The following is a 23900-nucleotide window of genomic DNA, read 5'->3' as shown; positions in this document are numbered from 1 at the left end:
TAAAATGGAAGATCATCACTACAAATAATTTCTAACCAATATATAGACTTCCTTCCTTCCTTCCTTCCTTCCTTCCTTCCTTCCTTCCTTCCTTCCTTCCTTCCTTCCTTCCTTCCTTCCTTCCTTCCTAATTTGACCCTGGCTTACTGGCTGAGCAAGAGAGAGAAAGGGAAGTCCACTTCCCAACAGACAGGGATCCATTGTCTTTCCTTTTCCCATTATTCATGATAAAAGAAAAGGGAATGAATTCCCTTATCAAAACTATAATAACTGCATGGGCAAACCTCAGTGGTGACTTGGTCTTCTTGCAGTCACCGCATAATGTTTGTTAGGTGGCCCTTGTTGAAAGAGGAACTTTCTCTCTAGTTTGTATTTGTGGGATGGTTCACACATATTTTTAAGCCAAGGATTCCTAAATTTGGTTGGTTATTTCTCTATTCTTCTTTAGTTCCTCTTTTATCCCTTGGGTGTCGAGGGAATTTATCTATTTATTTAACTAATCTATATAGATGCCCATCTCACCAAAAATGAATAATCACTCCTCCCTTCAGGTTAACCTTCATGTACAAACCTCCCTTAAAAATCCAAACACCAAAATGGACATAAATGGACAAGGAAAACAATACAAGGAAACATTGGGAAAGGTGAATTTATTTCAGCAATGTACATCTAAAAGGTTTTTCACATCTCCACAGGACTAAGCCATAATGTAATAGGTTTTCTTTTGACTTTCCATGTGTGAATCCAATTACCATGTATGCTAGTGTTCTTATGTTCTTATTAACATACTGTGTACATTGGTTTTATCCTTTGCTTCACTGATAAATTTATGAATCAGTGCCTGGTGTGAACCTCAAATAGTTCACACTTTCAAGATAAGCTTGTTGTACAAATGAAACCCATATCTTTGTGTTTCTCAGAGACCGGGTTCTTGTGAATCCATTCCTTAGAAGGGCAAGCCTTTTTAGTTAAGCCTTGATGGTTACCTTGCTCTAAAAAACCTACTTCCCAAATAAGAAAACATAGTCAGTTCTTTGAGGTCCAAAAATTCCTTTACTTGTTTATTAGAATCATTCATCTCTCTCTCCTCTCTTTTGTCCTTCAGTATTTCATTTTAATCCATAAACAACTTGTTATGACTAATTCCACAAGACTTTCAGGGAACAATTCAAGGGCTTCTCATTCAAGAAGCTTCTTCAGCTATGACCAGCTATCCGGAAGGAATATAAATCCTTCCATTCACCACCATCAGGTCAGAGCTGAAGAAGCTTCTTGGATGAGAAGTAAAATGTCTTCAAAGAAAAAACAACCAAGAAAGTCCGGTTGCCTCCTGAAAAAGCACCTTTGGGAAAGTCATAACCTGGATGTCTGAGAATCTCCATAGACATTTGGCTAAAACCTCTATAAAGTGTAAAGCACTCATGTTTCCACTAAAATCAGAGCTCCAATGTCCCTAAAGGAAATATTGACTCTCATATATTTGGTTGTGCTCTATCTCAGGGAACTTATATGCTGAGGTTCACCACCACTGCCGTTACACATACAATGGTAGGAACTACACTATCAAATAGGATGATCTGAAACGAACAAGGGTTTTCGAAAAATCTACTCATCCTTCTGCTTCTTTCTGAGACCAGTGGGAAAACGTTAATTTCTTCCTCACCCGGCCCATTGCCTCTTTCATTTCCCGATTTCTTAGAGAATATATCATAGGATTAAGGAAAGGAGTGATTGTGGTATAAAACACGGAAGACACCTTGTCCAGACTGGTGCTGAAGATGGGGACAAGGTACACAAAGAGGCAAGGTAGGAAGAAAAGGCTGACCACGGTCAGGTGAGAGCTACAGGTGTACAGAGCCTTCCTTCCACTCTCCTTGAAGCGGCCTTGAAGTGTGCTCAGGATGATGCCATAGGAGATCAGCAAGATGATGAAACAAACCAGGGACAGCAGGCCGCTATTGGCCACCATGAGTATCTCAGTGACATGGGTGTCAACGCAAGCTAGTTTGACTACCTGTGGAATATCACAAAAGAAATTGTCCACTTCGTTTGGCCCACAGAACGGCAGCCGTAAGACCAGGAACAATTGGCTAGAAGAGTGGAGGAGGCCTCCAAACCAACAGAAGCACATCAGTCTAATGCAGCGTGGCCGGTTCATCGTGGCTGTGTATGTCAGTGGGTGGCAAATGGCCACATAGCGATCGTAGGCCATGAGGGTTAGGAGGAGCATCTCTGTACCCCCAAAGAAGTGTAGGAAAAAATGTTGGGACATGCAGCACGCAAATGAGATGGTCCTGCCACAGGTGACCAGATCTGCTGCTACTTTGGGGACTACCACTGAACCCACCGATGTATCAATGATGGACAAATTGGATAAGAAAAAATACATGGGCAATTTTTTAAGATGTGGATCTACGCGCACAGTCAATACAATAAGAAGGTTGCCAAACAAAATGGCAGCATAGCACAACATCACCAGGACAAATAGAAGGAGCTGGGTGGACCGAGACCTGGAAAGACCCAGTAAGATGAATTCAGTGACCCTGGAGGCATTCATGAAAGTGACAGGACCTTGCAAGAAGAAAGAAGAAATAATTATCATTACAACTTTCTCATACTAATCAATGACAACATGGAATAATGACTAATGTGGTTTTTCTATTTGAATCAAAAGTAGACTGTACTCCTAAAGTCTTGTAATGCAAAGAGAAAATATTGAAATGAGCATTTTTTACAAGAGTTTGCAGCAAATCATTTCCTTCCAGATTACTGGTTTATATTACTCCTGGGGCCTTATTGTGGACTAGAGATACTGGGTATTGCGGTTCTGCAGTGTTTGAATATTACAATTTCACACTCCAGGGAAGAATCCATAATTTAAACTAAATCGAGCAGCAGATTCTGAAACCCTAATGATGATGATGATAACTTTATTGTCACTTTGAATGTACACCAATCGGCATACATCAAAATGAAATTTCGTTGCATACAGCTCTCAAAGGGTCACCACCTCTGATATATACTCCTTGTTTGGGGCCCGCTCAAATTTCACATTGTCCATTTTAGTCTCTAGGGAGTGAACAATGGCAAACAGGACAGATGGAAATGGGGCTCCATGTGGATTAGCCCTCAAGTTAGCTTGTATTCTGACAACCTCGCCTTCTTTCCTTTTTCTGATGCTGACTCTTCCACCCTTTCCTTAAAGAGGCCTTGCTTCTTTTCGCCCCTGGAGCACGCTGCTGCCGCCGCCACCAACTCCTCCAAAAGCCTCTCTCTCTTCCTCTGGGCCTGCCGACAGCCTCATCCAGTTCCTTCGCTCCATAAGCTACAGGTCCTCTCTGCCTCCTCTGGAAACAGCCCTGATTTGCAGTAGAATCCATCACTGGGCCAGCAGTCAGATCTTGCTGCTGGTAGAACAAATTCAAACAGCACCAATGACTTTTAACGGTCTCACCAACAGTTCCAAAACAACTAGAAACTCGCCAGGCCAGCAAAGATTGTCGGTCGTATGTCGTATGTTACCTTAGTTCCACCATGTTGCTCAAACACATTAAAATCTTCCTGATCATGTGGCCTATAGCCCTTACTATCCCTCCCAAAACAATTCGCCTTCAAGAGCCAATGCAGCCGCAGCCATTCCATTCCATCGTCATATATAAATGCTTTATGATGTCCAGTATTTCATTTTATAGCTTACCAATTTCTCATTGAAGCTTCTTTTGTTAAACTGGCATTAAATAACTTTGGTGAGCCAATGTGTAACTATCTTCCCCATGCCTCACAGATGTATAGAAGAAGCATTTTCTTGTAGAATATTGTATGCAATATATATGTAACACGTTATTACATATTAATATTAGCAGTAGTAGCAGTATGTTCTAAGGGAATGAATTTGTTTTTTTAAAAAAACAAATTGAAAAAACAAGGAAATCTACCATATAAAGTAGTAGTTAACAACAGTATAACTAATAAGGCAAAAGAAATTGGGTTCATATTTAGGATAATGAGTGATGATTCCTGTAGCAAAACTAAGGTCCATCTAAGCCATGACTCTTTGCAAGACTCTCCCAGCTTCATACTTCTATGAAAAATAGTAAGTTAGATATTGATACTCTTTCTCCAATTTTCCAATCTACTTCCACAATTTCTTCAAGGGGAATTTTTCACCCTTTAAAATTGTTCATACCCACTTGTCCACAAGCAATTCCACTAAATATATATAGTTACAACTTAGAAATATTTCCAAATCATGAGAAAAATTCAAGACATAGTCCTGAAAACCTGTACCCTGTATACTGCTAACTACTAACCAGAAGGAAAAAAAAGAGGTATGAGATTAAAATATTATAGACCCAATGAATAAAGTGGATCATTTTCAGATTCACGTGAAAAGTTTAGTTCATGCAGTCATGCACATGACAGATTGGAAATTAGTACAATGTTTTTGTCGAACTATTCTCTACAAAAATAAGTATATATTGGCAGTATAAAATCATATAAATAATGTAAATAAGGATTATAAAGATATATAGTAGATATAAATATACACGCAGACACAGGTATACATCTATTCCTTTGTATTGGAATGTAACTGCAGTATTAAAATATTCTGTGCAACAGTCTCTCTCTCTCTCTCTCTCTCTCTCTCTCTCTCTCTCTCTCTCTCTCTCTCTCTCTCTCTCTCTCTCTCGCACACACACACACACACACACACACACACACACACACACACCACTACCTATAATATTTCTGTGATCCACAGGGCACTAGAGAGACTTCTTCATCTGCAGCATCCATATCCATTTTGTTCCCTGGGGTGTGGGGGTGGGTCTGTTTGCTTCCAAAGCTATCCCGAATAGTAATTTAGGAATCCATTTCTAAGTCCCCATTAATACCTAGGCAATAGAACACCCACAGTCTTGCCAATTCCATTAAAAGGTAGGACACCTACAGCGCACATTTCTTCTCAGAATAAATTTTTATGTATGCTGATCCATTTTACATCTGTTCCCCAAAGGATGCACATATGAACGTTTCTAGCTAAGCATTCGCTTAAGCCATCCTTCTTTCAGGACAATTAAGAGAAGGAATCTGTATTAATTTTGCTTTAATTTGGTTCAATAAAGGATGATTTCTCTGTACATTCAAGGTCAATCCAGGTCATGAATCTCCCAGCTCCATAATTCTACAAACACCTGTCAGTAAGCAGTGTTGGGATTCAGCCAGTTCACACCAGTTCGGCAGAACCGGTAGCTAATTTTTTTGTTGCCCAGGCTTGGAACGGACTTCCAGAAGCGGCATCCACACAGAGAACCGGTTGTTCACATATTTGAATCCCACCACTGTCAGCAAGGTATAGATGTCCATTCTCTCCTCTATTCTCTCTTTCATAGACTTTTCCTGGGGGAGAATTTCCCTACTTTAAAATGATTCATCATGTGCCTCCTTCTTTGGAAGTAACCTCAATGACTTTCCAAAATTAATAGACATCTTTTAAAATGCTGTAGGCCACTACAAACATCAACTAAACTTTGGATTTAATCCTGAAAATTGTGGGCTTTACACAAATAGCCACTATTGGCCAGGAGAGAAAACCAGCTATGTGAGTAAATATTTGTATATCCACTAGTTTCAGCAAATCATGATCAGACTATTGCAGTGCAATTCTACACAAGAGTAAGCCAACTGAGTTCAAGAAAAATATGCCTAGGTGGTATGGATATGTTTGGAGCCTGACAGCTGCTAAGAAACCAAGAATGAAACACAGTATATAATTCAGTGATCTTCTAGGTATTAAAGTGGCCGCTTTTTATCATTGAAAATGTTGCTAATTTATTTTCATCCAGATTTGTGATCCCCTTTCATTCTTAGGAGATTGCTGGTTTGCTTTTAAGTGATTACACTTCATTTTAGATTAGCAATCCATTTCAGTGGTATTAGAATGAGAGATCCTTTTAACTAAGACATTGATTGATTGATGATTATGTGCCATCAAATCATTTTTGACTACTAGCGACCACATGGAAAGATTCTTTCCAAGACACAAAGACATGTAACATCAGGGACTTACACACGCCACCAAAATTCTTCTTGTAGTTGTTAATCATGTATTGTATTGTAATATTGTAAGCCACCCAGAGTTACCCTGTGGTAAGCTGTCCCAAAGGGGCTTTTTCAAAAGGCAACTGGACTTTCTTTTTTGCTTGAAGACATTCCACTTCTCACCCAAGAAGCTTCTTCCGTTCTGAAGCTTCTTCTGCTCGGTGGAGAATGGAAGGATTTATATTCCTTGCAGGATTTATATGGAAGGATCCTTCCATTCTCCACTATTCATTCAGAACAGAAGAAACTTCTTGGATGATGATGATGGTGATGGTGATGGTGATGGTGATGATGATGATGATGATGATAATAATAATAATAATAATAATAATAATAATAATAATAATAATAATAATAATAATAATAATAATAATAAAAGTTGGCAGGGACCTTGGAAGTCATCTAGCCCAACCCCCTGCTCAGGCAGGAAACCCTATACCATTTCGGACAAATGGCTGTCCAGTCTCTTCTTAAAAACGTCCAGTGTTGGAGCATTCACCACCTCTGGAGGCAGGTTGTTCCACTGGTTAATTGTTCTAACTGTCAGGAAGTTTCTCCTTAGTTCTAGGTTGCTTCCCTCCTTGATTAGTTTCCATCCATTGCTTCTTGTCCTGCCTTCAGGTGCTTTGGAGAATAGCTTGACTCCCTCTTCTTTGTGGCAGCCCCTGAGATATTGGAACACTGCTATCATGTCACCCCTCGTCCTTCTCTTCGTTAAACTACACATACCCAATTCCAGCAGCCGTTCGGAAGCAAAACATCTTCAGGCAAAAAAATAAAGAAAGTCCAGTTGCCTTTTGAAAAAGCACTTTTAGGACAACCATAACCTGGATGACTGAGAATCTCCACAGACACCTGCAGCCAATAAATATGATTAACAACAACAACCACAACAATAATATATGAGAAACCTATTTTAGGTCTTCTCTCTCCAGGTCAGCACAAAACAATGTTGTGATACCATCATAACATGGTTCCTCCCTAAATAGATTTTTGAAGCCATCTCTCTTTCATGGTTACTTACTGTCCATTTCTTTGGGCCAAGATATTCTTCCCCTTCTTGTTCCCAGGTTTGGTAGTGTGTAATAGCACTGAACTGCATTAGGATATCTTCAGAGCTGATGTCCCTGAGACGTGAAGGAAAGCATAAAAAGAAAGCATTAAGGGGCATTAGGAACTTCAAATATCTACCTTATAAAGGTAAAGGTAAAGGTTCTTCCGCACATGCATGCTAGTCGTTTCCGACTCTAGGGGCCAGTACTCATCTCCGTTTCAAAGCCGAAGAGTCAGCACTTGTCTGAGGACGTCTCCATGGTCATGTGGCTGGCATGACTAGACGCCAAAGGCGCACAGAACGCTGTTACCTTCCCACCATAGTGGTCCCTATTTTTCTACTTGCATTTTTACGTGCTTTCGAACTGCTAGGTTGGCAGAAGCTGGGACGAGTAACAGGCGCTCACTCTGTTACGCGGCACTTGGGATTCGACCCGCCAAACTGCCGACCTTCTGATCGACAAGCTCAGCGTCCTAACCCACTGAGTCACCATGTCCCTATATCTACCTTATAAGAGTATCTTAAACTTAGTGTTCTGGTGTAAAGGCAAACAACTGATTTGCTATAACAATTACAAATGAAGCATTCAGATATAGCTGCTTTTATATTTATATTTATATTTTATATTTATTTGATTTATATACCGCCCTTCTCCCGAAGGACTCAGGGAACTGTGGAATCTTAGTCCCCCTTCTTCTTCTTTCCTCTCTTCTTTTCTCATTTCATGCATACTGTAGTTCCACCTTACCAAAAGAGGCTAGAGGCACGTCTAAAGTATGTCAGCATTGGTTCTTCATTAAGGAAGAATTGAAAGAAGACATTCCATTCTTCCTTTCCCCACTGCTCCTGATCGCCACTCAACTTACTCTTCTGCTAAAACCAAGAGACCAAGATCCACAATACCTGTTCATTCCAGTTGCTTAGTGGCTTCTCCCAGCTGGAATGAAGGTAACTCTAAAAGGTGATTGTCTTTTTCTTCTTCCAGAAGTGGAAAATCAAACACACCACCTGACAAGGGAGGGGTGCCTTCTGTTTCCTTCCTCCAGGGCACCAATCAATACAAATGAAGCATTTCAGTGACCCATTATTAGACCTTTGGGACAATGGGATTATGAGCCTTTTCTTAGATCTCCAGTCAGGGGGAGGTAATTGCAGAAGTCAAAGGGCATATGGTTGAAATTGAGTAGGATAATTGGATAGTTGGTAATTTTTATGGTCTAATGAAAAAATGGATGATTAATTGATGATGATGATGATGATGATGATGATGATGATGATGATGATGATGATGATCATCATCATCATCATCATCATCATCATCATCATCATCATCATCATGATAGAATTGTAAGCTACCCAGGATCATTTGGTTGAGTGGGGTAGCTATAGAAATGAATGAATGAATGAATGAATGAATGAATGAATGAATGAATGAATGAATGAATGAATGAATGATTACATGATTACATGATTACAACTGAAACACTGAGCTTCCTTTGTTTTTTGCAGAAGATTGACATAGTCGTAGTTCTCAACCTATTACCATAATTGAGCCCAAACTTTCTGTTGCTAAGCAAGAAATTTGTTCAGTGAATTTTGCTCTAATAAGGGACACGGTGACTCAGTGGGTTAGGACTCTGAGCTAGTCAATCAGAAGGTCAGCAGTTTGGCGGGTCAAATCCCGAGTGCCGCATAACAGAGTGAGCGCCTGTTACTCATCCCAGCTTCTGCCAACCTAGCAGTTCGAAAGCACGTAAAAATGCAAGTAGAAAAATAGGGACCACTATGGTGGGAAGGTAACAGCGTTCCGTGTGCCTTTGGCGTCTAGTCATGCCGGCCACATGACCACGGAGACATCCTCAGACAAGCACTGGCTCTTCGGCTTTGAAACGGAGATGAGCACCGGCCCCTAGAGTTGGAAATGACAAGCACGCATGTGCAGGGGAACCTTTACCTTTACTTTTTAAGACTTTTCTTGCCACAGTTGTTAAGTGAATCACTATGCTTGTTAAGTTAGTAACATGGTTGTTAAGGGAATCTGGCTTCCCCATTGACTTTGCTTGGGAGAAGATTGCGAAAGTGACCGCATGATCCCAGGGACACTGCAACAATCATAAATATGAGTCAGTTGCCAAGTGTCTAAATTTTGATCACATGACCGTGGGGATGTTGCAACAGTTGTAAGTGTGAAAAAGAGTCATAAGTCACTTTTTAGTGCTGTTCTAACTTTAAACAGTCACTAAATGAAAGCTTGTAAGTCAAGGACTATCTGTATAATCAGATGACATACTCAAAGCATTGGTGTTCTCGTGAATCTCAATAGTATTTTCATTAGAGCTTCATCATAGTCATTTCTTGGCTTCTCTTTATGCTGATTTTACCCTCTTGATGTTACTACAGTCTCTCCTCCTTCAGCTCTAGTTTAGAAGAACCATTGAAACCTTTTCCAGTACAATCCACAGTAACAATAACCAAAATCAAAGCACCCTTTAACAGAATAACAGAGTTGGAAGGACCTTGGAGGTCTTCGAGTCCAACCCCCTGCTCAAGCAAGAAACCCTACAAATGGTCATCTAATCTCTTCTTTAAAACTTCCAGTGTTGGAGCACCCGCAGCTTCTGGAGGCAAGTCATTCCACTGATTAATTGTTCTAATTGTCAGGAAATTTCTCCTTAGTTCTGTGTTGGTTCTGTCCTTGATTAGCTTCCATCCATAGCATTTGTAGCCAACATACCTTGTGATTTCCTGTTTGTTTGTTTATAAGTTATAGTTATAGCAGTTATAGTAGTAACTGTGAGAGGGATCTCAGAGTCCTAGTGGACAATCACTTCAATATGAGCCAGCAGTGTGCTGCAGCTGCCAAAAAAGCCAACACAGTGCTAGGCTGCATTAACAGAGGGATAGAATCAAGATCACATTAACTATTATTACCACTTTACAATGCCTTGCTAAGGCCATCCTTGGAATACTGCATCCAGTTTTGGTCACCACGATGTAAAAAAGATGTTGAGACTTTGGAAAGAGTACAGAGAAGAGCAACAAAGATGATTGGGGGACTGGAGGCTAAAACATATGAGAAATGGTTACTGGAATTGGGTATGTCTAGTTTAATGAAGAGAAGGACGAGGGGGGACATGATAGCAGTGTTCCAATATCTCAGGGGCTGCCACAAAGAAGAAGTCAAGCTATTCTCCAAAGCGCCCAAAGGCAGGACAAGAAGCAACGGATGGAAACTAATTAAGGAGAGAAGCAACCTAGAACTAAGGAGAAACTTCCTGACAGTTAGAACAATTAATCAGTGGAACAACCTGCCTCCAGAGGTGGTGAATGCTCCAAAACTGGAAGTTTTTAAGAAGAGACTGAACATCCATTTGTGTGAAATGGTATAGGCCCTGAGCAGGTGGTTGACTAGATGACCTCCAAAGTACCTTCCAACTGATTATGATTATGATTATTACATTCCTTAGTCAAAGAAGACAGACATGTTTGAAAGGAGCTAAATTCTCCCAGCTTTCTGAGTAATTTAGTCAACTTTCTTTTTCTTAATTTCTCTTTCCCAGTTCAGTCTGGCATTGTTAGCAGTTAGGCCAGTAATGTGGAAGGTAAGTGATCTGTGCTCTTAAGGTAAAGGTAAAGGTTCCCCCGCACATGCGTGCTAGTCATTTCCGACTCTAGGGGCCGGTGCTCATCTCCGTTTCAAAGCCGAAGAGCCAGCGCTTGTCCGAGGACGTTTCCGTGGTCATGTGGCCGGCATGACTAGACGCCAAAGGCGCACGGAACGCTGTTACCTTCCCACCGTAGTGGTCCCTATTTTTCTACTTGCATTTTTACGTGCTTTCGAACTGCTAGGTTGGCAGAAGCTGGGACGAGTAACAGGCGCTCACTCTGTTACGCGGTGCTCGGGATTCGACCCGCCAAACTGAGGACCTTCTGATCGACAAGCTCAGCGTCCTAACCCACTGAGCCACCGCGTCCCTCAAAAGTGTGCGTTGCATTGGCCGGGAATCGAACCCGGGCCTCCCGCGTGGCAGGCGAGAATTCTACCACTGAACCACCAATGCTCTTCTGTGCTCTTAAAAGTCCTTAAAAAAAAAGAAATGCCTGTCTGTGTAATATACAGGTAGCCCTCAACTTACAGCTATTTGGTTAGCAAATGTTCAAAGTTATAGCAGCACTGAAAAAACTGTCTTACAAGTAATCCTTATGATTGTTGCAGCATCCCCACAGTCATGTGATCAAGGTTCACATGCTTGGCCAGTATATATTTGCAATGCTGGTTGAAGAATCCTGGGATCATGTGATCACTATTTGAGACCTTCCAAATTGGCCTTTGACAAGAAAAACCCATGGTGAGAGCAGAATTTGCTTAACAACTGTCTTGCTTAGTAATGGAAATTCTGGTCCCAATGGTGTCATAAGTCAAGGACTACTGTAATTATGAATTCATCCATTCATACTTCAAGGCTATGAATGGGAGACACATTGGGATAAATTTTGGGAAGTCTGTCTCCACCAATCTTCTCCTCCAATTAGTTTTACTTCTCCTCCAATTGTCCTGTATGCTTGGTGAGTGTCTAATAAGGGTGCCATTGCAGCACAGCAAGACAGGGATTGGACCACTCCCTTGTATATGCAACACTTTTATTTCATTAATACAAATCACTTTATGTCCAGGTGAGAGACGCTTAAAGTTGGGCTGTTTTGAGAATCTATCACTACACTGAGCAGTAATTTGATCCAGTAAGGAGCAAGACACTGATGAAAGGGGCACAGCAGTGCCTGCATTTTTTACATCATGTGAGAAAAGTACATTTTCCTTCCCCTGTCCTTACCACTTTCTATAGAGGGACGATGGAGAGGATCCTGTCATATTGCATTGCAGTCTGGTTTGGAAGTGTTACTGTTTCAGACAGGAAGGCGGTGCAGAGAGTGGTGAGGATAGCTGAAAAGATTATTGGCAGTTCCCTCCCTTCCATCCAGGACATAGCACTTAAGCGTTGCTTGAGCATGATCCCTAAGATTATCTGGGACACTACACATCCTCTTCACAACCTCTTTTCCTTGTTACCTTCTGGGAGGAGGCTTCGTAGTATCTGAAGCAGAGCATCCAGATTCAGTCACAGTTTTGTCCCATACAGTAATCAACCTTGTGAACTTTCAAGTTTCCTCTTTCCGCTATGTATCCAAGATGGACAGTCATTAATATGTATATGTATTTATATGTAAGGGTGTAGGTATATACCTATGTATGTATATAGCATGTTTATTTGTGTGTTGTGTATATGCACGCTTTTGAGAGCAGGCAACAAAATTTCATTTTTAATGTGTGCCAGGGTGCCCACAGTAAAAATAAATAAATGACAAGGTTGTCTTATCTTAGCACAGTGGTTCGAGTTGTTGAAATGCTGGGCACTAGGCTGGCAAGCCTGCATTTGAGACTCCGGCCATGGGGTGGGATTGAGCTCTTGTCTTTCACTCGCCAAGCTCCTTCTGGGGACATGAAAGGAGCCCCCAGCTGGGCGTCTCCAAGGCAATGGTGATATCACCATCTAATCATTTCCACCTGGAAATGCCTTGATGCTTCTGACTGGAGTGCAAAATCTGGATCCAATAGGTGTGTTTGTTACATTCTGACATTCTAGCAAATCATTTCTCCTGCTGTCACATTTAAAAGAAGGAGACTTAGGGGAAGTCTGATTTGCTGAGGGTCTCTCAATGGTTCTGATCCACCATCAATAAAGAGGTCTCAACCATCTGGTCCTGCTATGTTGCCCAATACAGAGGGCTATGGCACTGAAATAATGAAGCATGATTACATTACAAGAGAGACTCTGTCTCTTAAGCCCTTATATCAAGGGTATTTTACTTCCCTTTCCTGTCTCCTGCCCTTTCTAGATGTTCATGGACCTCTTTTCAAACTCGTTGACTTCATGTGCAGTTTTTCAGATGATACTTCTTATATCGTGCACAGGAAAAACATGTATATCTCTTAATATTATACAACAAACACAAGTTATAGGGACATGAATCGGAGAAAAATTAGCACTGGAATAATGAAGTCGAATGAAAATTAGGTTTTCTCACAGACATTTCAACATCCCCCTTCCCTTTGTAGTAGTGCAAAGATGTATTGTATCAAAGAATCAGTTGTGGTAATATTGAAGTACCTATTTCCACTGTCACAATACAAATGTCCTGTAGTATACCTACCTCAACAACATTGTTAGGAAAGTTACAGTTGCAATCTGGGAACTGACTCAACAGAAACACAGGAAAATCAGATAAGTTTTATTTTTAAGGAATCAATACAGAAATATAAGATTTTTTTCTAGTCAAACTTATGAAAAACTCCCTAACAGTTCAAACAATGGGTAAAGAAAGCATTTTCCAAAAATGTTGCTGAACTCTCCTTCACTGTATGTCTACAATTATTTGTTTCTTTGTTTTATTTCTATAGCTGCCCATCCGAGCAGACAACCGTGGACAGCTCACAATCCAAGTAGGGACAGGATTGCCATTTGTCAGTTGTGTTTTAATTAAAATTCCTCTCTACAGCTGAATTAAATTTGAACTTGCCTTATGTGAGTCCTTCTGACAACACAAATCACATGGGTTATTCCATTTATTCCATTCCATTTACCACATGGTTATTCCACTTGCCAATGTATTCTTTTTTCCAGTTGAGAAATAACAGGATTCAATACAAGAGAACATTCAATAATAGAGGAAAATGTTCAACCTGTCTAGGAAGGAATGATGAAAACACTTGTATGAATAACATTTTCCAGGTTAAAAGTGTATTGTCTACATCGTGCTACAATGGCCACTGTCTCTTTTGTCCAAAGAATGTCTCCGTATGTTGTCTACCAAGCCATGAATTCAGTACTGACTTGAAGATCAGGTGCAACTGTCACCTACATGAATGGGAACCAGAGAAGAAAATAACAGGCAAATAGAATTTGGACCAAGAGTGGACCAAAACAACTCATACTCGTTCCGTGTTCCCAGAAGAAGGTAAGAAAGGGCACCTCTTCTTTAACTTCCTCATTGCATTACTCATGTCTCGGTTCCTCAGGGTGTATATGAGTGGGTTGACAGAAGGTACGATTAGGGTGTAGAACACAGAAGCCACCTTGTCTGTGTGAGACCTGGAGAAAGGCACTAAATAAACAAAGATGCAAGGCACAAAACTGATGAAGACCACAATGAGGTGGGAGCTGCAGGTAGCCAGGGCTTTGCCTCCACTCTCCTTGAAGTGGCCTCGAAGGCTGCTGACAATGATACTGTAGGAAGCAAGCAAGGCAAGGAAGCACACAAGGGAAAGTAGGCCACTGTTGGCCACAACCAGCAGCTCAGTGACATAAGTGTCTACACAAGCCAGCTTAATCACCTGTGGGAGGTCACAATGAAAATTGTCCAGAGTGTTTGGTCCACAAAATGGGAGCTGGAGAAGCAAAAACATCTGGATGGTAGTGTGAATGAGGCCTCCAACCCAACAGAGGGCAAGAAGTCTGATGCAATGTGGACGGTTCATCCTGGTCATGTAGGTCAAAGGGTGGCAGATGGCCATGTAACGGTCGTAAGCCATGAGGGTTACAAGGAGCATCTCAGAGCCCCCAATTAAGTGAATAAAGAAGATCTGGATCATACAACCCACAAAGCTGATGGTCCTGCTGCAGCTCACTAAATCTGTTAAAAGCTTGGGTGTAGCCAGTGAGCCCAAAGTAATATCAAAGAGAGACAAGTTGGCCAAGAAGAAGTACATGGGTGACTGAGAGAGGTGGGGTTCTCCATGCACTGTCACTACAATAAGGAGGTTGCCCACCAGACATATTGTATAAGCAGCCAAGACTAATACAAAGAGAAGGAGCTGGATCGACCGAGAATTGGAATGACCCAAGAAGATAAACTCTGTAACAGTAGAATCATTGAGGGCCATGAGTAGACCTGGAAGATGAGAAAATGACATGTTTTGTGACTTTGGGGACATCAGCAGAAGCTAGAAAGGAAATTCTTCTTTACAAATTCCATTCTTGGAATATGATATTTGAAAACAAAATGTTTCATTTTAGCTCTTGTAGATATTAAATAAGCTCCATACCCATGGTGGTAGTCAGATCAGAAACTCAGTGGAGCTATACAAATCGTGCATCATCCCATCTGCAAATCGGTGACCTTACAATCTGCAAGACAATGTATAATCATCAGTGTCCCTCCCTTCTTTTCTCTTGATCACTGACTGTAAAGCTGAGTTGAGTTCAGCTATCGTGATACCATCATCGTCATGTTTTTCCCACTTTCACTTGCATTGTGCTGCTCTGACCATAATTTCTTCATCTATCTAACCATTTCAGATGGAGATAAAGTGGGGAAGTCAGTTATATAATTATGCTGCCTGCTGATCATGTTTATCTGTGTGAGTCTCCATCAACTTAAGACAGAGCAAAGCGGGACCCTTTTCCTCAGGTTGAGTAATGAATCATGTGGATTTCTAATCTCCAACATGAACCATTCTGATCTTCTCATACACAATGTTTAGAGAATCACTGATAGCCCATGACCGTCTGGCTAGCATTCTGAAATGTAGATGGGGTCAAGGCGAAGACAGAATCAGGACCCCAGAGCAACAACTAAGCTGGATTGAACTGAATTTTCATTTCTGTTTTAATTACATTACATTACATTAAATCAGCCAGGTCTTTAATATGAAAACGTTCCCTTTGCCATAATTTGTTCTCCACATCATCTATAGTTTCTAGACAATATAAAGAGTTTATGATTGTTTAGAGGCATTTTCTATATTAGCATTTATGTATCTGGTTTCTTCTACCACAGAGAAGGGTAGTATTATGGAATGGGCAGACCCAAGCTTTTCAGGATCCATGCACAAATCAAGACCATTTTATGAGAGGTGATTGAGGCAATAGCCCTTAGGACAAGTCTGTCTGTCTGTCTGTCTGTCTATCTATCTATCTATCTATCTATCTATCTATCTATCTATCTATCTATCTATCTATCTATCTATCTATCTATCTATCTACCTACCTACCTACCTACATACATACATACATACCTACATACCTATCTATCTATCTAATCTCACTTTATCTTCTATCCCAGAATGGAGCAAATGGCTAACTTCTATAAGGGCAACCATAAGATCCAATGCTTCCATCAAAGGACAAAAACTTATATACAGTATGTGGATTCCATCATAACTCATGGAGAAAAAGAGCAGAGTTTTTGATGCACTAGTGTGAAGTTGTTTCTGAAATTTGCCCTCCCTTAGTTCTTGTCTGGATGCCTTTCTTGGAAAATGTTTTTTTCACAAGAAGAAGAGCTCAATATCTATGGATCAGAAACATCCCAGTAATATCAGGTTAAGCCCCATATAAGAAAATCCATCATGACCAATATGAGAACATAGCAGTTAAAATGTGGGACTTGCTCCCCATTCAATAAAGAGCTCATTGGCAACTCTGGAGTCCTTGCTTTTTCTCTGAGCCCAATGCACCTCACTAGGCTGTTGCTGGAGGGAAATCCATTTTGAGATGCTGGGCTATATAACAAGAAGAGACCATGGGTTCTCTTCCTCTGTTAGGCATGAAAAATAGTTGGATACTTTTGGTCAGTCCCTCTTTCTCATCCCAACCTAATTCATAGGGTTGTTGTTGTGGAGTAAAGAGAAAGTGGGAGCGTTAAGTACCTACACCATCTTGAGTTTACCAAAAATAAAGGTGGGATAAACGTGTAATGAATTTATAAATAAATGTTAGAAATATTTTCGAGTTCTCAGAAAAAAAGGTAATTTATAAAGGAGATGGCAAATGAGAGAGAAAGAGAGAAGATAAAAATGATAGATAATTATGGATAGATAGATAGATAGATAGATAGATAGATAGATAGATGATAGATAGATATGATACATAAGATATATAGATATTAGATAATAGATAAAATAGATGAATAATAGACAGAAAGTGATGGAGAGAGAAAATATGAAATACAGGAACCAGATCAAAATCTGGACAGCTATAAGGTTCTACTTGGATGATTTTCGGGTCAGTCATAATCTAAACTATCTCAAAAATTATATTGTGAAGCTGAAAAGAATAAAGAACCATGCATCTCATCCTGTGGCATAAAATCTTATAGGTAAATAAACATTTACTCTGGTATACGGAGTTCACAGATAGACCTCTTCATGGCTACTCCAGCTAGAATTAAAATCAAGACTTAACTACCAGTTTACTTTCTTGAAAGCTCATGCCTGGAACGGAGTTTTTTATTCCCAAACTTCACCGTTGATATGGATCATTCCTTCGCTCAAACTTCAGACAATCTCAAAAGCAGATTGTTTTTTTAGAGAAGAAAAATCAAAGTTCTCCTTCAGAGAAAAGGAACAAATTAATGTGCCAAACCTTCATCCTTCTTCTTATCTTGCAATATTGCTCACAGTTCAAGCATTAACAAAAAAAGTAATTAACTCTTTATCAAAGCCTTTGGGATACCAGCTTTTGTTTATATCTTGAGAGATTAAGTGACAAGTGATGTCCCCAATTAGAAACAGTTGCCAAAATAAATAATTGACCTTGGAGATGAGTCTTCAAGGCAACTAGGTAGCCTCTTGGGCTCTAATCTTTAAACTACTTACTTGGAAGTAATAATTTTGACATCAATGAGAGTGATGGACAAATCTGTCCATTTCTTGTTCTCAATTTTCCAGTTGTTCTGGACTAACATGGAAATCATCCCATTTCCACAATCATTGTGCCCATTTGGGGAGTTGTCTTTGGGGAGTTGAGAGTGAAATGCAAGCTGTTGGAACAAGTGTTGATCAGACCTTTACTTTTAAACAGTTTAGTGCAGTGGTTAAAGACACTAGAGTAGAACCCAAGAGATGGTGAATTCTAGGCCTACCTTAAACACAAATCCAGCTGATTGACTTTGGGACAATCACATTTTCTCATCCCTAGGGAAAAGGAAATGGCAAACCACTTCCGAGAAAATTGCAATGACGTGTATCTGCAGGTACCAGAAATCAGAGTGACCTTGATGAACCACAAAGGTAACTTTTAGAATGGCAGGTGGCAGCACTAAGACTTTTTTTTTTAAGGAGAGGCACCTTTGAGAATCAGTTTTGGACTCCTGATGACTACTTGGACTAGTCCCTGCCATTTTCTTGCCAAGATTTTTCAGAAGTGGTTTGCTACTTTTAGCCATCCTTGGATGATCTCAAGAAACTAATGAGTGTTGAACCTGTTTCATATCCCAGACTGTACACTAGACTGAGAAATTTTAAATAATGCAAAAAGTAATGTTACATTTCTTCTATGCTGTTGCCAACAAAACTCATCCCTGAAATCATAAGAAATCAAGCTCAATCCAAGAGGACTTCCTTTTTATTTCTTCCTACCAGTCTGATGATGCAAGCATGTACTTAGAACATTGAAAGTCTCGTGGTTTAAATATGAAATTGGCTATTGGTAATTTATCTTGTGAGATGTTGCTTATCCAGAAACATATGTTGATGAATAAGTACATCATGTTCTCTGACCTGATTTTACATATCCAGATGAATATTGAGAGAATCCATTAAAGATGCTGCACCTAAGGAAAGGGAAAGGGGTTTAGGCCAAAAAAGCAAGCTTTCTCATTAGTTTGTTTGTTCATTCGTGTCAGATGCATCACAATTAAAATAAGGCACACTATATTACATACAATTTAAAATGTAAAATACAATATTAAAATATGTACGATACAATTTAAAATATAAAATACAATATTAAAATATGTACAATACAATTTAAAATATGTACAAGTATGTACAATATGAGTTAAGCAGCTCTCACCCAGAATCTAGCAACCTTGTGTTCTGTCATGCTACCATGAGGTCCTCAAATGTGCACTGATCAGGACAAAAAGAGCAGGCATACACGTGTATTGTTGTCTGAATGTCACCACAATCACAAAGGGCAGAAGTTACTGGATAGCCCCATTTATTCAGAGCGACTCTGCATCTTGTTGTACCCATGCACAGTGAGGTGCTCATTTTTCATTGATTGCTCCACATTGTGCAATATGCTGGCCCAGATGCATAATTGGCTCCTATCCTCTTTGCATTTGGGATGGCCTTTAAATCTTTCAGAATTTAATAAACATGATGACAATGATGATGATGATGGTTTATATTTTTCTTGTATTATTTTATTTTTTGAGCTTTTCCTTTATTTCCTTTATGCTTGTATGCAATACCCTTTACATTAAGGAAGGAGAACCACCATATTATTCTTAACACGTTACAACTTCAATATTTAGTGTTCCTCACCATTGATAACACTGGTTGTAATTATCAGGAGTTAATTATCAGGTGCTGGTAATGACCTACAAAGCCCTACATGGCATGGGTCCGGATTACCTATGGCAGCACCTGCTGCCGGCGTCAACCTCCCTCCGTCCAGTGCGCTCCCACAGAGTGGGCCTCCTCAGGGTGCCTCCGATCAGAGAATGTCGATTGGTGGCCCCCAGGGGGAGGGTGTTCTCTGTGGGCGCGACAGACCTATGGAACTGCTTGCCGGTTGAGCTCCGGATGGCCCCCGACCTCCGCTCCTTCCGGCGCGATTTAAAAACTTATTTATTCGAACAATCTGGCCTGGTTTGATGGGTTTAGGGTTGGATCTAATTTTAACATAGTTTTAAGCATTGTATTATATTGGGCATGATTATTTAATTCTTTTAACTTCTTTTAACTTTTGTATTTATATTTTGATATTTATTGCCCTGTACACCGCCCTGAGTCCTTCGGGAGAAGGGCGGTATAAAAATTTAATAAATAAATAAATAAATAAATAAATAAAAAAAATAGCAGGCCCATAAAAATACCTGTACAAAGATATAGCTAAACACAAGTCCAGTGGACCTGGACCCACAAATTACACCCCAGAGTTCTGAAGGAGCTGGCAGATGTTATCTCAAAACCATTGCACCACATCTTTCATAAACCCTGGAGTGCCGGGGAAGTACCTGAGGACTGGAAAAGGGCCGATGTGGTTCCCATCTGCAAGAAAGGGGGGGGGAAATGGACCCAGGAAACTACAGACCAATCAGTATAAGATCAATATCTGGGAAGATCCTAGAAAAGATAATAAAAAAAACAGATCTGCAAACAACTAGAAACAAACAAAATCATAACCAGTAGCCAGAATGGGTTTGTTAAAACCAGTTCATGCCAAACCAATCTTATTTCATTCTTCAATAAAGTGACTAAACTAGTAGACCAGTGAAATGCTGTGGACGTAGTATACTTAGATTTCAGTAAGGCATTTGATAAAGTAGACTACAACCTACTCCTTGGTAAGTAGAAAAAGGTGGAATAGATAACATCACCACCAGGTGACTGGCAAACCATACTCAACAAGTAGTCCTCAATGGCACTACATCCACATGGAAAGAAGTAAGCAGCAGGGTACCACAAGGTTCCGTCTTAGGCCCAGTACTCTTCAATATCTTCACAAATGGCTTAGATGAGGGAATTGAAGGGGAACTCATCAGATCTGCAGATGACACCAAACTGGCAGGAGTAGCCAACACCCCAGAAGACAAACTCAGGATCCAAAAAGATCTTGACAAACTTGAACAATGGACCCTATCCAACAAAATGAGTTTCAATGTGGAGAAAAGCAAAGTTTCACATTTAGGCAGGAAAAAAATCAAAGGTACAAGTACAGATTGGGCGAGACCTGGCTCAAAAGCAGTAACTGTGAGAGGGACCTTGGAGTCCTAGTGGACGATCACTTGACTATGAGCCAGCCGTGTGCAGCAGCAACCAAAAAAGCTAACACAATCCTGGGTTGTACAAACAGAAGCATAGAATCAAGATCACACAAAGTATTAGTACTGCTTTATAAAACCCTAGTAAGACCATACCTGGAATAGTGCAGCCAATTATGGTCACCATATCACAAAAAAGATGTTGAGAGTTTGGAAAAAAAAATCAGAAAAGAGCAACTAAGATGCTCAAAGGCCTGGAGACCAAAACATAGGAAGAACGGCTGCGGGATTTGGGTTTGGCTAGTCTAAAGAAAAGAAGAAATAGGGGAAACATGATAGCAGCCTTCCAGTATTTGAGGGGCTGCCACAAAGAAGAGGGGGTCAAATTATTCTCCAAAGCACCAGAGGGAAGGAGGAGAAACAATAGTTGGAAACTGATTAGAGAAGCAACCTGAAATTAAGGAGAAACTTCTTGACAGTGAGGACAATTAACCAGTGGAACAGCTTGCCTCTAGAAATCGTGGCTACTCCATCACTGGAGATTTTTAAGAAGAGACTAGACCAGGGGTAGGCAACCTCGGCTCTTTTATGACTCATGGACTTCAACTCCCAGAAATTCTGGGAGTTGAAGTCCATGAGTCATAAAACAGCCGAGGTTGCCTACCCCTGGACTAGACAGTCACTTGTCTGAGATGATATAGGTTCTCCTTCTTGAGCAAGGGGCTGGACTAGAAGACCTCCAAGGTCCCTTCCAGCTCTATTCTATTCTATTCTATTCTATTCTATTCTATTCTATTCTATTCTATTCTATTCTATTCTATTCTATTCTATTCTATTCTATTCTATTCTATTCTATTCTATTCTATTCTATTCTATTCTATTCTAATTATAATTAACATTTATTTATTGAACTCATTTCATGGAACTGGCATTGATTCAAATGGTGTTTGATATATGAGTTGTGATTCTATACATCTTCTTCTTAAAAGGTAAAGGTAAAGGTTCCCCCGCACATGCGTGCTTGTCATTTCCAACTCTAGGGGCCGGTGCTCATCTTCTTCTTAGAATACAGATTCAAGGTGCTGGTGATGACCTATAAAGCCCTAAATGGCATGGGTCCAGATTATCTCAGGGAGCACCTGCTGCCAGCATCAGCCTCCCATCGTCCTGTGCGCTCCCACAGGAAGGGCCTCCTTAGGGTTCCGCCATTTAGGGAATGCCGGCGGGTGATTCCAAGGGGGAGGGCATTCTCTATGGGCGCGCCTGCCCTATGGAATGAACTGCCGGTGGAGCTTTGGACTGTCCCGGACCTTCGCTCGTTTCGCCGGGACCTGAAAACTTGGTTATTTGATCTTTCTGGCCTGGACTCAGGGGGTTTTAATTTAATTTTAAATTTTTTTAATTTGTTTTAATTGTGGGCTAGTCTTAATTTAATTCTATTTTAATTGTATTTATTTGTATTGTTTAATTCGCCCTGTAAACCTCCCTGAGTCCTTCGGAAATAGGGCGGTATATAAAATCAAATAAATAAATAAATAAATAAATAAATAAATAAATAAATAAATAAATAAATAAATAAATAAATAAATAAATAAATAAATAAATAAATAAAAAATAGAATATACTTTTAAGAAAAGTGGTGATAGCCCAAATAGTCTTGATTTGCAAAGATGGTACATAACGTATGAAACAAAAATGTTATGCACACTATGTGTTTTGACTTTTCAAAAGATATTGGGACATCGCCCTGAGTCCTCAGGGAAAGGGCGGTATATAAATGCAATAAATAACATCACTGCAGGAGTTAAGATGTTAAACTTGGAAACTCATGTATCTAGCAGAGTTCTGTAGGGAAAAAAGGGAGGACGGAATACTTTGTTCTCTTGAGCTTCTGGAGAAAAGTAGGTCATAAATTGAACAAAAATAAAATTAACTCTTCTTGATCTCTTCTCCAATCTCATTTATTTCTCACATAATTCCTTTACCCTATATTCCTCAGCCCCTAAACTGTCACTTTCCTTTCCAGAAATTCTTCATTTCTTTTCAGGACCCTGCCATGACCTCCTTCATATAATAATAATAATAATAATAATAATAATAATAATAATAATAATAATAATAATAATAATAATAATAATAATAATAATAATAATAATAATAATAATAATAATAATAAAGTTGGAAGGGACCTTGGAGGTCATCTAGTCCAACCCCCTGCTCAGGCAGGAAACCTTATACCATTTCAGGCAAATGGCTGTCCAGTCTCTTCTTAAAAACTTCCAGTGTTGGAGCATTCACCACTTCTGGAGGCAGGTTGTTCCACTGGTTAGTTGTTCTAACTGTCAGGAAGTTTCTCCTTAGTTCTAGGTTACTTCTCTCCTTGACTAGTTTCCATCCGTTGCTTCTTGTCCTGCTTTCAGGTGCTTTGGAGAACAGCCTGGCTCCCTCTTCTTTGTGGCAGCCCCTTAGATATTGGAACACTGCTATCATGTCACCTCTCACCCTTCTCTTCATTAAACTACACATACCCAATTCCAGCAACCGTTCCTTATATGTTTTAGCCTCCAGTCCCCTAATCATCTTTGTTGCTCTTCTGTGTACTCTTTCTAGAGTCTCAACATCTTTTTTACATCGTGGTGACCAAAACTGGATGCAGTATTCCAGGTGTGGCTTTACCAAAGCATTGTAAAGTGGTATTAGTACTTCACGTGATCTTGATTCTATCCCTCTGTTAATGCAGCCTAGCACTGTGTTGGCTTTTTTGGCAGCTGCAGCACACTGCTGGCTCATATTGAAGTGATTGTCTACTAAGACTCCGAGATCCCTCTCACAGTTACTACTATTGAGCAAGGTACCACCTATACTATACCTATGCATTTGATTTTTCCTGCCTAAATGTAGAACCTTACTTTTTTCACCATTGAATTTCATTTTGTTAGATAGTGCCCAGTGTTTGATTGTTCCTTGGACAGTA

The 23900-nt window shown here is 40.1% G+C and overlaps 2 protein-coding genes across 2 annotated transcripts; both read right to left on the bottom strand.

Annotated features, from left to right (window-relative positions):
- Nucleotides 1–1609: 1609 nt before the first annotated feature.
- LOC308676371 (olfactory receptor 4Q3-like) lies at nucleotides 1610–2572 on the bottom strand (the record flags this gene model as incomplete). Its single annotated transcript, XM_081342184.1, has 1 exon — nucleotides 1610–2572. Exon 1 carries the CDS (start codon nucleotides 2555–2557, stop codon nucleotides 1610–1612), a length of 948 nt encoding a protein of 315 aa, XP_081198310.1. The 5' UTR covers nucleotides 2558–2572.
- An 11569-nt stretch (nucleotides 2573–14141) lies between these two features.
- LOC308676370 (olfactory receptor 4Q3-like) lies at nucleotides 14142–15095 on the bottom strand (the record flags this gene model as incomplete). Its single annotated transcript, XM_081342183.1, has 1 exon — nucleotides 14142–15095. One exon carries the CDS (start codon nucleotides 15093–15095, stop codon nucleotides 14142–14144), a length of 954 nt encoding a protein of 317 aa, XP_081198309.1.
- Nucleotides 15096–23900: the final 8805 nt, after the last annotated feature.

This window comes from Vipera berus (assembly GCF_964194415.1).
Source record: "Vipera berus genome assembly, chromosome: W".
NCBI classification, from domain to species: domain Eukaryota; kingdom Metazoa; phylum Chordata; class Lepidosauria; order Squamata; family Viperidae; genus Vipera; species Vipera berus.
This window is presented reverse-complemented; position numbering and strand designations above follow the sequence as displayed.